The sequence below is a fragment of the Lepisma saccharinum genome, chromosome 23 (genome assembly GCF_977018435.1).
Source record: "Lepisma saccharinum chromosome 23, izLepSacc3.1, whole genome shotgun sequence".
Lineage (NCBI taxonomy): Eukaryota > Metazoa > Arthropoda > Insecta > Zygentoma > Lepismatidae > Lepisma > Lepisma saccharinum.
The window spans coordinates 27,102,907-27,115,647 of record NC_139251.1 but is presented as its reverse complement, the minus strand read 5'-3'; the positions used below and the strand labels follow the sequence as shown (position 1 = coordinate 27,115,647).

Genomic DNA, 12,741 nt, shown 5'->3' with positions numbered 1-12,741 from the left:
TCGAAAGCACGCTCACGCACATATAGTAAATTTAACCAAACGTTTTGTTTCTCTTTACTTACATATGAATGGCTTATTGCAGAAAGGGACCTGAGTCACATTTTTGAGGTATCGGAGTTAATTTTTTCATCTCCACTGTGTCTAGCAGCATACTGCAGGGGGGTGCATTGAGTGTTGCAAAATTAACTATTCATTATGTTGAATATTTGAGCCAACAACGGCACATTTCTTTCTTACACTATTAATATTATACGATTTTTCATTGTTTTTCTCAGAATTGTGCAAAAGTGACTCAGGTCCCTTTCTGCAATAAGCCATTCATATGTATCATTTTGTTTACGAGTACCATAATTTGTCTGACCAAATTTTTTGGTATTCTTGAACAAAATTATTTAGTAATTACAAGCAACATTTGGTTATCGGAAACAAAAAGCATAACCATACAGCTCAACCAAACGTTTTTGGTAATTCCAAACAAACCAGTTTTTTCTGTGTATGGTTCTTACATCAAGGTAAGATGTTTTACTTTATCTTAAAAATTAGTGTCCGGTTCTCGATTTGTCTTCTAGGATTCTGATTCTACAACCTTTCATCAGGGGCGGCGTTAGGGGGGCGCGAGGGGTGCTCGCGCGAATCAGGGAAAAATGCGCCCGGGAAAAATGAGCTCTCGCAATAAAAGTGGGAAAAATGCGCCCTGCCAAGAGTAACTACATTAGAAAGTGGGAAAAATGCGCCCAGCACACATGACCTTCACCAACTAATCCATTTCTAACGACCGCCATGTTAGGCAGATTTCAGTTGTATATTGGCATTTATCTTATTCGTATACTTTCAAGTTAAGAACTTGGATTAAATTATTTATACTTAATTGTTTTCATAATTCATGTATATATTTACGTTTTATCTTATATTATTCGCGTATTTTGCAATATTTATTCAGAATTTATAGACTAATAATTATCCCAAATAATATATGCAACGTTTTCATTGTTTTTCAAATCCAAAATGGCTAGGATTATTTCTATCTTTCACGCATATTTTGTTGTTTAAGCACAAGTTAAATACATTTCTTCTTAATATCGATTTTTGTTCAACATTGTACAAGATTTAAGTAATTTGTCTTCGTTATAAACTAAATCTCTATTTAATCACTTTTTTATGTGCAAGGGCAAATATGATTTATTTGATACAATCAGTTTAGTTATTTCTATATAGTTTAACATTGTAATATTATAGCAAAGTATTTCTCCCTCGTTTTCAATAAAATATCGTTTTCCTATCGGCTGTTTATGTTAGGAGTGGGGGAACCACGCTTCGTGTTCTTGGCGATGTAAAAACTTCCACGTTGGCATTTTTAATTGTTGCCAACCTGAACTTTAGCTTACTATCGCTAATTAACATTGATGTGTTATATAAATTATCCGTTTTTCTTGTGTTATTTTATGTTATGAGTTTCTATTGTAAGTTAGAACAATCTGTTATGCTGCTCCTCGCGCTTGAGGTAGCAGTTGAGGTCTTGCTATTAACTGTGAAGGCGGTGCGTGGACTCTCGTGTTAAATAAATTGCTTATGACTGCCTGCGAGCGTGCATGATCCAACAAATTATAACTTTTAACTTGTGCGAATCAGTATGTACGGGCGCGATTTGTGATTAAAGATTTTGGACATTTTAATTATAAAGTATTTTGAATTGTATTTACTATCACGTGTCGCAATTCGGTGGTTTCCTTCCTGGAGGAGGGGTGGATCGTCTTAATCCCGATCCCTGGGTGAGAACTGGTGCTCCCAACTGACCAGCCGGAGCAAGGAGCGGTGTGTTGCCAATTCGGATCTCCATACCCTGGAGTTACGAGTGGTGGCACGATGCACATTGAAGGGTTGGAATTCCCGGTTATCTAACTCTGTTCATTTGTTTGCTTCAATCGCACACCTGGTAAGCTTTCCAATGAATCAGTAGTCATTACCAACCCATCTCTGGCATAGGTAGATGAAGGAGACGAGCAGAGAATCCTCTTTTTTTGTAGCTCTTTTCTCTTTCCTGACAGTCCCAAGCCTGTGTTAAGTGTGAGGGGAAGCTGGGTAAAGGTTGTTATAATCAACATATTATCATATTGGTGAAGGTCGTGTGTGCTGGGCGCATTTTTTCCACTTTTCATTGTGGTTACTCTTGGGAGGGCGCATTTTTCCCACTTTCATTGCGAGAGCGCACTTTTCCCGGGCGCATTTTTCCCGACACCGCTCGCGCACCCCTTAATTTTCTTCCGCATTCCATTCAGTACCCCTAGATGATTCATCCTGGCGCCGCCGCTGCCTTTCATCTAGAGCATGTCTGCTGGGCAACTCGCCTTAGTTGTGCACGCAACGCCATGTCAAAATCGCGACCCGCAGCAACCCTTAATATGGCCCGGTTTCGTCCTACGTACAATACTATCTATACATTTGTAGTTATCCCGCTTTTCCTTGTTTTTTTTTCGCATGAAAGAAGCCTCGACTCACCCGAACTTCACCAGATTGTCCTATTTTACGTACAGTCACGGACACTGCCGGCTTGTAACGATTCCATTGAAAGTCAATGTATTCATTACAAGCCGGCAGTGTCCGTGACTGTAGACAGATACATGCTTCCATTCCAATAAGGGGGAGGTGAGATTTCGAGTAAGCAAGTTGATTGACTGGTTAGTACTGGGGGAAGGGAGTATGCATACTTTCTGTCTCAAATGAGTCAGTGCCCTCTCTGTCAGTGCTCTGAAGGGTTTGCCTTGGAGAAAAGTCAGTTTCAGGAAAAGTTTGAGACAATCGTGTCGCTGCCAAGCCTTGTGGGAATAAGAAAACGACTATGGAAGAGGAATGTAGACTTTTTCAAGTGAAATAGGAGATTGCCTACTCTTGTTGTGAAGTGAATAGCGAAAAGCTTAGAAATTTCGTGCGCTGATAAAGTGAATTCATTCAGAAATATTTCTTTGTCAAGAAATGAAGTTGCCAACCTCCGTTGCGGAGTGGTTAGCACAGCTCGCTACGACACGGGTTCGAAATCCGACCTGGGCATGGTTATCCTCTGTGTGTCCCTTCATCAATATCATCACTCATCCTCAGCGTCGCCATTAGCCAAAAGTGGCAGAAAAATGACGGTAAATAACAAAAATTAAAACAAAATCAAATACAATTTAGATGAGTATTGATGACTTAGCAGGCGATATCAATGAACACTTGAAAGCGAAAATTGCTGGTTTTGGCTGCATTTTGGCTCACGATAGATGAAAGTGCGGACATCTGTGGGGTAGCTCAGTTAGCTGCATTCTTTTGTGAATGCGGTTATGATCCTAATATGACAGAATAACTGCTTAACATATATTTTCAAGGAAGTGGAGTGCATTTTGCAAATGTAGAGTCTTTCGTTGTCTAAGCAACATATATAATTTTTAATATGTTATAATTTCAGTCATTTCCCACTATTAGGAATAATAGCGGTCAATCTGTGAACCTGATTTAACCCAATACTCGCCCAAAGTAAGTACTATCACAGTGATAAGTACTACCACAAATCATCAAGTGGTACTACTTGATGATTTGAAAACAGGTTTCAAGATTTCAAACAGAGCGAAGATCAACATTTCCTAATTTCTGCTCTGCTTCCTTTGCTTTTGATGCAAGAGTACGTTTCCCTTTGTATTGAAGGTTTAGCATAGTGCGGGGCCCCTAATCGCCGCAACTGGTACTGAAAGAGAAATATCACGAGGTGTTGTTCCTGGATTTTTCTCATATATCGCAGAGTAGTATGCTGGAATAATCCATTTTGTTGCTGGAATTTTAATGATTTTCGCAGCACTAACCTTGGTGAACAGTTGTCCTCCATTATGAAGATTAATAAAACAGCTTAACGATCAGCAAACAGCAAACATTTACTGTCTGGATTACTAATTTCTTGCTCACATAAACAAAATGCGGACATTGAGAAGATAGTTAAAAAAAATGTTTAATCTCTGGGAAACGAAACTAGAATTATCCATAAACTGTTTCTTGCCAAACTGTTCGCACAATTGTAACCAATTTATACTTGAAACAAAACAAATATGCAAATTAGTATCACTACCTACGAAAAAATATTTCAGTTTGACTTTTATTCCAATAAAACATGTATTTCTTTTTTTCTATTTGATTTATTTTTGTGCCACTTTTGGCTAATTTGCGAAGATGGACATGAGTGATGAAATTGACGAATGAACACTCACAAACATCCATGCCCAGGCCAGGATGTAGCGCGATGTGCTAACCACTCCACCACAGGGGCCGGCAATAAATAAAACATGTAAGAATGGTTGCTCAAATAGTAATCACTGGAATCCTCCCTGTCAGGGTACAACCCCCTTAGTTTTGGACTTCAAGGAGCTGAGGTTATACTTTTGCGGCCCTGAAAGTTTTGACATTATACTCTGTCCCAGCTAACTGTAGAGCAGGGCCGGGCATATCGGCAGCGGAGGAGGAGAAAAATCGAGTGGTGAAAACGCAGCGTTGCCAACCGTACGGTCCTGACCTTACATGTACGGAAATTACATGGCATGTACGGACGTACTGTCCACCCCTTAGTCCGTACGCAAAATGCACGGCTTGTCAAAAATACGGTACGTTTGCCATGTGCGTTCAGAATTATCCTTTTCAAAAGTTTGTAACGCTTACAGATCTCTCTGTAGGAAATCGGGTAACTCCCGTCGCCCATTACACAATTCCGTTTCTCTCACTGTTCATTGGTGGAGCCGCTCGCGTCACTACTTACGCAGAGACTTGTTCTCGTTCGCCTGGTCTACAGTTAGCTGGTACGGAGTTTAAGGTTATGCGGCCCTACTCAAGAATTGAGATTCGCATGGCTGCTTTAACGTTGTAAGAAGAAACGATGCAAGCTAGGAGGCGGCGCGCTCCCCAGCACAAGTGCACACGAGTTACCCAAACCAATATGAACTAGGATAAATAATGATTACATGAAAATGATTAAGGGACACTCGAACCCATAACAAGACAGGACTCGAACCTGGAACCTTGGTGGCAAGATCTGAGTCGACTACTCAACGCGTTCCGCCGCCGAGGATCAATATTTCTTGATAAGAGATTCGTTTGCTCCGACTTCGTCATAAACATAGGAACGCGTAATAGATAACAAAAAAAAAATACATTTCGCAGGTAAAGTACGTACATTCGAATATTGATCTCTTAAACAATTCAAAACCATAGTTTTAAATGATGAATAGATTCTCTCGACCACATGAGTTCTGGAAAGGTTTCCGAGCTCTCGAGAGCTAAAGTCACCCTCATCTTCAGGGTGGAAAAGAGCTAATGTCACACTGGTCTTCAGGTTAGAAGAGAGCTAACGTCACTCTCGTCTTCAGGGTAGAAGAGAGTTAACGTCACTCTCGTCTTCAGGGTAGAAGAGAGTTAACGTCACTCTCATCTTCAGGGTAGAAAAGAGCTAATGTCACCCTCGTCTTCAGGGTAGAAGAGAGCTAACGTCGCCCTCGTCTTCAGGGTAGAAGAGAGCTAACGTCACTCTCATCTTCAGGGTATAAAAGATCTAACGTAACTCTCATCTTCAAGTTAGAAGAGAGCTAACGTCACTCTCACCTTGAGAGTAAAAGAGAGCTAACCTCGCTGACATTTTCAGGATAGAAGAGAGCTAACGTTACTCTCATCTTCAGTGTAGAAGAGAGCTAACGTTACTATCATCTTCAGTTCAAAAGAGAGCTAACGTCACTCTCTTCTTCATGGTAGAAGAGAGCTAACCTCACAGTCATTTTGAGGATAGAAGTGAAGCTACCGTCACTCTCATCTTCAGGGTAGAAGAGAGCTAACGTCACTCTCATCTTCAGCGTTGAAAAGAGCTACCGTCAGTCACCCTCTTCTCACTGCAGAATAAAGCTAACGTCACTCTCTTCTTCATGGTAGAAGAGAGATAACGTCACTCTCATCTTCAAAGTAAAAGAGAGGTAACCTCGCTGACATTTTCAGGATAGAAGAGATCTAACGTTACTCTCATCTTCAGGGCAAAAGAGAGCTAACGTCACTCTCATCTTCAGTGTAGAAGAGATCTAACGTTACTCTCATCTTCAGGGTAGAAGAGAGCTAACGTCACTCTCATCTTCAGGGTAAAAGAGAGCTAATGTCACTCCCGTCTTAAGGGTAGAAGAGAGCTAACGTCACTCTCATCTTCAGGATAAAAGAGAGCTAACGTCACTCTCGTCTTCAGGATAGAAGAGAACTAACGTCACTCTCGTCTTCAGGGTAGAAGAGAGACCTCACAATCATTTTCAGGATACAGGAGAGCTACCGTCACTCTCATCTTCAAGGCAGGAGAGAGCTACCGTCACTCTCATCTTCATGGTAAACGAGAGCTAACCTCACAGTCATTTTCAGGATAGAAGAGAGCTACCCTCACTCTCATCATCAGGGCAGAAGAGAGTTACTGCCACTCTCATCTTCAGGGTAGAAGAGAGTTAACGTCACTCTCATCTTCAGGGCAGAAGAGAGCTAACGTCACTCTTGTGTCCAGGGTAGAAGAGAGTTAACGTCACTATCTTCTTCATGGTAGAAGAGAGCTAACCTCACAGTAATTCTCAGGTTAGAAGAGAGCTACCGTCACTCTCATCTTCAGGGCAGAAGAGAGCTACCGTCACTCTCATCTTAAGGGCAGAAGAGAGCAAACGTCACTCTCATCTTCATGGTAGAAGAGTGCTAACCTCACAGTCATTTTCAGGATAGAAGAAAGCTGCCGTCACTCTCATCTTCAGGGCAGAAGAGAGCTACCGTCACTCTCATCTCCAGGATAGAAGACAGCTATCGTCACTCTCATCTTCAAGTTAGAAGAGAGCTAACGTCACTCTCATCTTCAGGGCAGAAGAGAGCTAACGTCACTCTCATCTTCAGGGTAGAAGAGAGCTATCGTCACTCTCATCTCCAAGTTAGAAGAGAGCTAACGTCACTCTCATCTTCAGGGCAGAAGAGAGCTAAAGTCACTCCCATCTTTATGGTGGAAGACAGCTAACCTCAGAGTCATTTTTAGGATAGAAGAGAGCTACCGTCACTCTCATCTTCAGGGCAGAAGAGAGCAAACGTCACTCTCATATTCATGGTAGAAGAGAGCTGACCTCACAGTCATTTTCAAGATAGAAGAGAGCTGCCGTCACTCTCATCTTCAGGGCAGAAGAGAGCTACCGTCACTCTCATCTTAAGGGCAGAAGAGTGCAAACGTCACTCTCATCTTCATGGTAGAAGAGTGCTAACCTCACAGTCATTTTCAGGATAGAAGAGAGCTGCCGTCACTCTCATCTTCAGGGCAGAAGAGAGCTACCGTCACTCTCATCTCCAGGGAAGAAGACAGCTATCGTCACTCTCATCTTCAAGTTAGAAGATGGCTAACGTCACTCTCATCTTCAGAGCAGAAGAGAGCTAACGTCACTCTCATCTTCAGGGTAGAAGAGTGCTAACCTCACAGTCATTTTCAGGATAGAAGAAAGCTGCCGTCACTCTCATCTTCAGGGCAGAAGAGAGCTACCGTCACTCTCATCTCCAGGATAGAAGACAGCTATCGTCACTCTCATCTTCAAGTTAGAAGAGAGCTAACGTCACTCTCATCTTCAGGGCAGAAGAGAGCTAACGTCACTCTCATCTTCAGGGTAGAAGAGAGCTATCGTCACTCTCATCTTCAAGTTAGAAGAGAGCTAACGTCACTCTCATCTTCAGGGCAGAAGAGAGCTAAAGTCACTCCCATCTTTATGGTGGAAGACAGCTAACCTCAGAGTCATTTTTAGGATAGAAGAGAGCTACCGTCACTCTCATCTTCAGGGCAGAAGAGAGCAAACGTCACTCTCATATTCATGGTAGAAGAGAGCTGACCTCACAGTCATTTTCAAGATAGAAGAGAGCTGCCGTCACGCTCATCTTCAGGGCAGAAGAGAGCTACCGTCACTCTCATCTTAAGGGCAGAAGAGTGCAAACGTCACTCTCATCTTCATGGTAGAAGAGTGCTAACCTCACAGTCATTTTCAGGATAGAAGAGAGCTGCCGTCACTCACATCTTCAGGGCAGAAGAGAGCTACCGTCACTCTCATCTCCAGGGAAGAAGACAGCTATCGTCACTCTCATCTTCAAGTTAGAAGATGGCTAACGTCACTCTCATCTTCAGAGCAGAAGAGAGCTAACGTCACTCTCATCTTCAGGGTAGAAGAGAGCTATCGTCACTCTCATCTTCAAGTTAGAAGAGAGCTAACGTCACTCTCATCTTCAGAGCAGAAGAGAGCTAAAGTCACTCCCATCTTTATGGTAGAAGACAGCTAACCTCAGAGTCATTTTCAGGATAGAAGAGAGCTACCGTCACTCTCATCTTCAGGGCAGAAGAGAGCTACCGTCACTCTCATCTTCAGGGCAGAAGAGAGCTACCGTCACTCTCATCTTCAGGGTAGGGCCTCCCCGACGGCGCAGCGGTAGCGTCGTCGCCTTGTAATCAAGGGGTCCTGGGTTCGATACCCGGTGGAGGCACAAGTGGTTCGGATCCCACTTTAAACTGTAGGTCCAGTCCCGATTAGCCTTACTGTGCATAAAGTGGACTTAAAACAACAAATCAATCAATCAATCATCTTCAGGGCAGAAGAGAGCTACCGTCACTCTCATCTCCAGGGTAGAAGAGAGCTAACGTTACTCTCATCTTCAAGTTAGAAGAGAGCTAACGTCACTCTCATCTTCAGGGCAGAAGAGAGCTAACGTCACTCTCATCTTCAGGGTAGAAGATGGGATGTGCTTTCCCGAGCTCATCTGGCTGATAGCCAGAGATAATCCGTTCATCATTCTTCGTCAGGAAATATTCAAGACTTGCATCGTTTAATATTTTCTGTAAACCATAAGATGTTTATCATCTTCCATAATATTTTGTTTCTATTCGTAATAGAATGTGGCATCTCTTAGAACGGTATTTCACAAAAGTTTCAGACGGAGATATTTTCACGTACAATGATAAGGTTATCTAACCTAGAAAGATAAAATATTTGGTTGTAATTGATCTACTGTCCCTTTGAGTTTAGAGACTTTATCTGTTATATTTCTGTATTAGAGGAGTAAAAACCATTCTTCATAGAAGTTGCAACCTACAATGAAATCACGTGAAAAGAAATTATCACTACAAAAGTTAAGCTCAAGTAATAACTTTAAAGTAGATAAAATAAGGAAATACAATAAACCAGATCAACTTGTAATCGCTCCATGCGCCTTGTTTACTAACCAACACAGAATGTAGCTCGTGAAGAAAAGTTAAAAGTGTATTAACTTCCTTAACATATTCATGAGTCATAGTTAATTGAATTGTATAAATAACATGGACAGAGATGGCACTTATATGACCCATCTACCAATATATGAAAATAAGTGGTAATTAATCTAACGATTAAGGATGGTACTTACTGTAGAAGTAAAGTCCATATAAAACCTTATTGAACTCTGGATCATTTCCATTAACTGAAGGCGCAAGCACACATAAGTAAGCCAGGATGGCTAGAAAGGATAATATCATCCATGCCACTGCTTGTATCTGGAATAAAAATGGTAAAATTCAAATGCGTTTCAGGTTGGTGCATTGTACACTCGTCTCACGTAGCCCTACGGCAGTTTGCTTCTTTACATGACATATTTGCAAAAGATACAATTCAAGCTACATGATTGAACTGCGATAAAGCCATTATTTATACACATTCCTGCAATCTATTTTTCATCCTTATTAATGAGGAAAAAACTTCTAACCGTGTGCAGAAAGAGTGAAAAATAAGTGTATTAATTTGCACTGTATAAAACACACCGTATTACTATAGTGCAGGAGGCCTTAGAAAGATCGCTTCGCGGGCTTACAGCAGACGACAATATGGGGGTGTGTCTGCGAGAACCAATCAGGTCCGCGAATGAGCGAACCCGGTTGCCACAGCTAGCTCGCTGCACCCTTCTGGAGTGACCTCTGCCTCTTGCTACCTCGGCCTGTTTGTTCGGTTGAGGAGCAGACGACACAAGAGTATCGGCAATAGTGTGCGAGCGACGTCTGCTGTTAGCCCGCGAAACGCTCTTTCTAAGACCTCCTGCACTATATTTCGTTGACCCACACAACAGTTGCATCCCTGAAGTGGTCTTGATTTGCAACACAAACTGAGACTATAATAAAGCATGTACTTCTCTTACTAATCTGTTCTCTAGTTCGATGCAACCATTTTGAAGTTACTGAAGATGTTATATATATAATTCTGGGGCGTTGTGTGCTTTTAAGAATCAATCTTACAAGAAAAAAGCTATATTACTTCTGTAAGTATATCTTACATAGCAAAATTTAACATATTCAAATGTTACTCATCGTGGCTAGCTTCTTGTGGACCTAATATTCAATAATGGCCGTATTCAGAGGGGGTTTCTGGGGTTCAATCCCCCCCCCAAAAAAACTTCTGACATGTTGGATTAATGGAAGTTCAGAAACCAAAATCTGTAACTCATTTTCCATTTTTTTTCAAAGCATCACAATAATACAATGAGACAATGTTGAAATGATCGAGCTGGAATTTTCATACATTTAGAATTCTGAAACTTGAGTGAAACAGGATTTATTCTCGGAATCGTAACCCACCCGCGATTCCTCCATTTTCACTTCTGCTGTCCTCTTTCCAGTGTTGTTCCTGCGTCACAAGGAATATGACTGAAAATTATCTTATGATTGTCCCAAAATTCCTATTCCAACTTTTAAATTCCCTGTCTGATAAAGTCGAAAATCCCCCTTGATAGGAGTTCAAACCTAGGATCTCCAGTTTGGTAGCGCATTACGTTCGCGATTTAGGTTACAATCCATGCACCAGGCTAAGTTTCTCAAAATAATAACTGGTTCTACACTTTCCAAAATTCCAAAAAATTAAGTTTTAAGGTCAAACAACAAAAAATTTATGACTAAAATTTCCATCTAACTTATAAAACTTTTTCTTGAAGGTGCCTAAAATTTAATAACGAAGTATAATAATTGTGTATTTCAGTACACACTGTATGAAATGTAAAAAACCTTCTACTGAATATTCACTCATCTGCTGGATTGAGTAAGTCTCCTCAAGGATATAACAATAATTATTACCTATTATAATTAGTATTATTATGCTGGAATACAATTGTATTATTATGAAATTTTAATTATTATTGTATAATTATTGTTATTATTTCTATTATTCAAATTTCTGGCGATGTCCATAGGAACAATTGTGAATGACCCCCCTCCCCCCCCGAAATTTTTTCCTGCCTACGGCCACGGTAACAGATGCCCTGGGAAAACACATGCAAGCAGCACGTTTGCCGTTCCGTCCAAATACGACACTTGACAAGCTTGCTGCAAGTGTGACGCGTGGTAACTAATTTCCTTGATTCAAAGTTGCTGTCAGGGGTCCTGGGTTCGAATCCTGGCCTGGGCATGGATGTTTGTGAATGTCCATTCATCAATTTCATCACATCATCACTCATTCCAATCTTCGCAAATTAGCCAAAAATGGCACACAAAGCGAAATAAAATAAAACAATTCAATCAATCAATCAAAGTTGCTGCAAACTTATACCATGTGGAAACAAGATTGAATCAAGCTTAATGTAACATCTTAGAAATGTTTAAGTAACTAAACCTGGTTACCTAACCTGCTTTCCCTATCTCTCGCAGATAACGCTTTCTAATAGTAAAAATTAATGAAATTGGACGAACGCTGTGAATTGAATGCCTCTGGCAAAACTAACCTAATTTCACAAGACAAAATATTGGGAGGATTCAAGCGTAATGTCATCAACAGTCAACGATTAAATAGAAGTAGTAAGGAAGTCAGGATTTTGCATGTCATATCACAAAAATACACCAATGATAATAGTTCAGAACTGGAATGTATACTATGCATAGAATACCACACACAATGAGATTATTATGCAGTCGCTTTCACAATTAAATCCTAATCAAAAAGGATAGTGAAAATCACTCGCTAGTCTATTTCAAAATAAAATTGCACATTCAACGTACAGAAAATCATTCAAATGTGTCATTTACATAAAGTAATTCCTGGCATACTTACAGCAGTTAAAGTGGTAGCTGCTATCCCTACAAGTCTATATAATGATGTTTCTGGTTGCATTTTTCTAAAGTTAATCCATAGTTTTACAATGACTTCGTATCAAGATCTAATCTCCACATAAAGGAATAGCTATAACATTTCGCATTTTTTGTACTAATATCATAGAATGCAATATAACAACGTAAGAATATACGTTATAAACTTGGCTGAAGTAAGCAAAGGAAAATTTTCCCAACAAGCAGAATATGTAACCTAGGCTCATTTTAGTCTTTTGTGTATCCTGTGTAGTTAGGTTGTTTTAGGATCAGCCGTAGTGGCGCTAGTTGACGACCAACGTTATTTTACACAGCAAATCATTGTTACAACTATAGTTAAAGCTTATACATGCATATCTGTTAAGATGAATCCAATTTTGCTCCTCTTTTAAAATATGTGGAGTAATGTGCGAGTATGCAAGACAGAAAAAAGTGAAGATCTATCAGCTATAATGTATTGAATGAAGTAAACTACTGTACTTTAAAACAAAAGTACAATTTTGGTGAAAAACGACAAAGGTTGGCATAATTTTAAAACAAATTCGTAATTTTAAAGAGCTGTCAGTAGATTGATAAATTCTTTTTTTAATTTACTTTGCTTTTGGCTAATC

General features: G+C 40.4%; 1 protein-coding gene across 1 annotated transcript in view; it reads right to left on the bottom strand.

Moving 5' to 3' along the window:
- The window catches only part of LOC146005449 (uncharacterized), a 31,906-nt gene extending 19,587 nt beyond the window's left edge, over positions 1-12,319 (bottom strand). Inside the window, exons 1-2 of the mRNA XM_083144692.1 lie at positions 12,096-12,319; positions 9,436-9,562 (exon numbers count right to left, since the gene is read on the bottom strand). Coding sequence (XP_083000818.1) covers positions 9,436-9,562; positions 12,096-12,155 — 187 coding nt within the window. The 5' untranslated portion in view covers positions 12,156-12,319. The remainder of the gene's footprint in view (positions 1-9,435; positions 9,563-12,095) is intronic.
- Between the last annotated feature and the right edge of the window lie 422 nt (positions 12,320-12,741).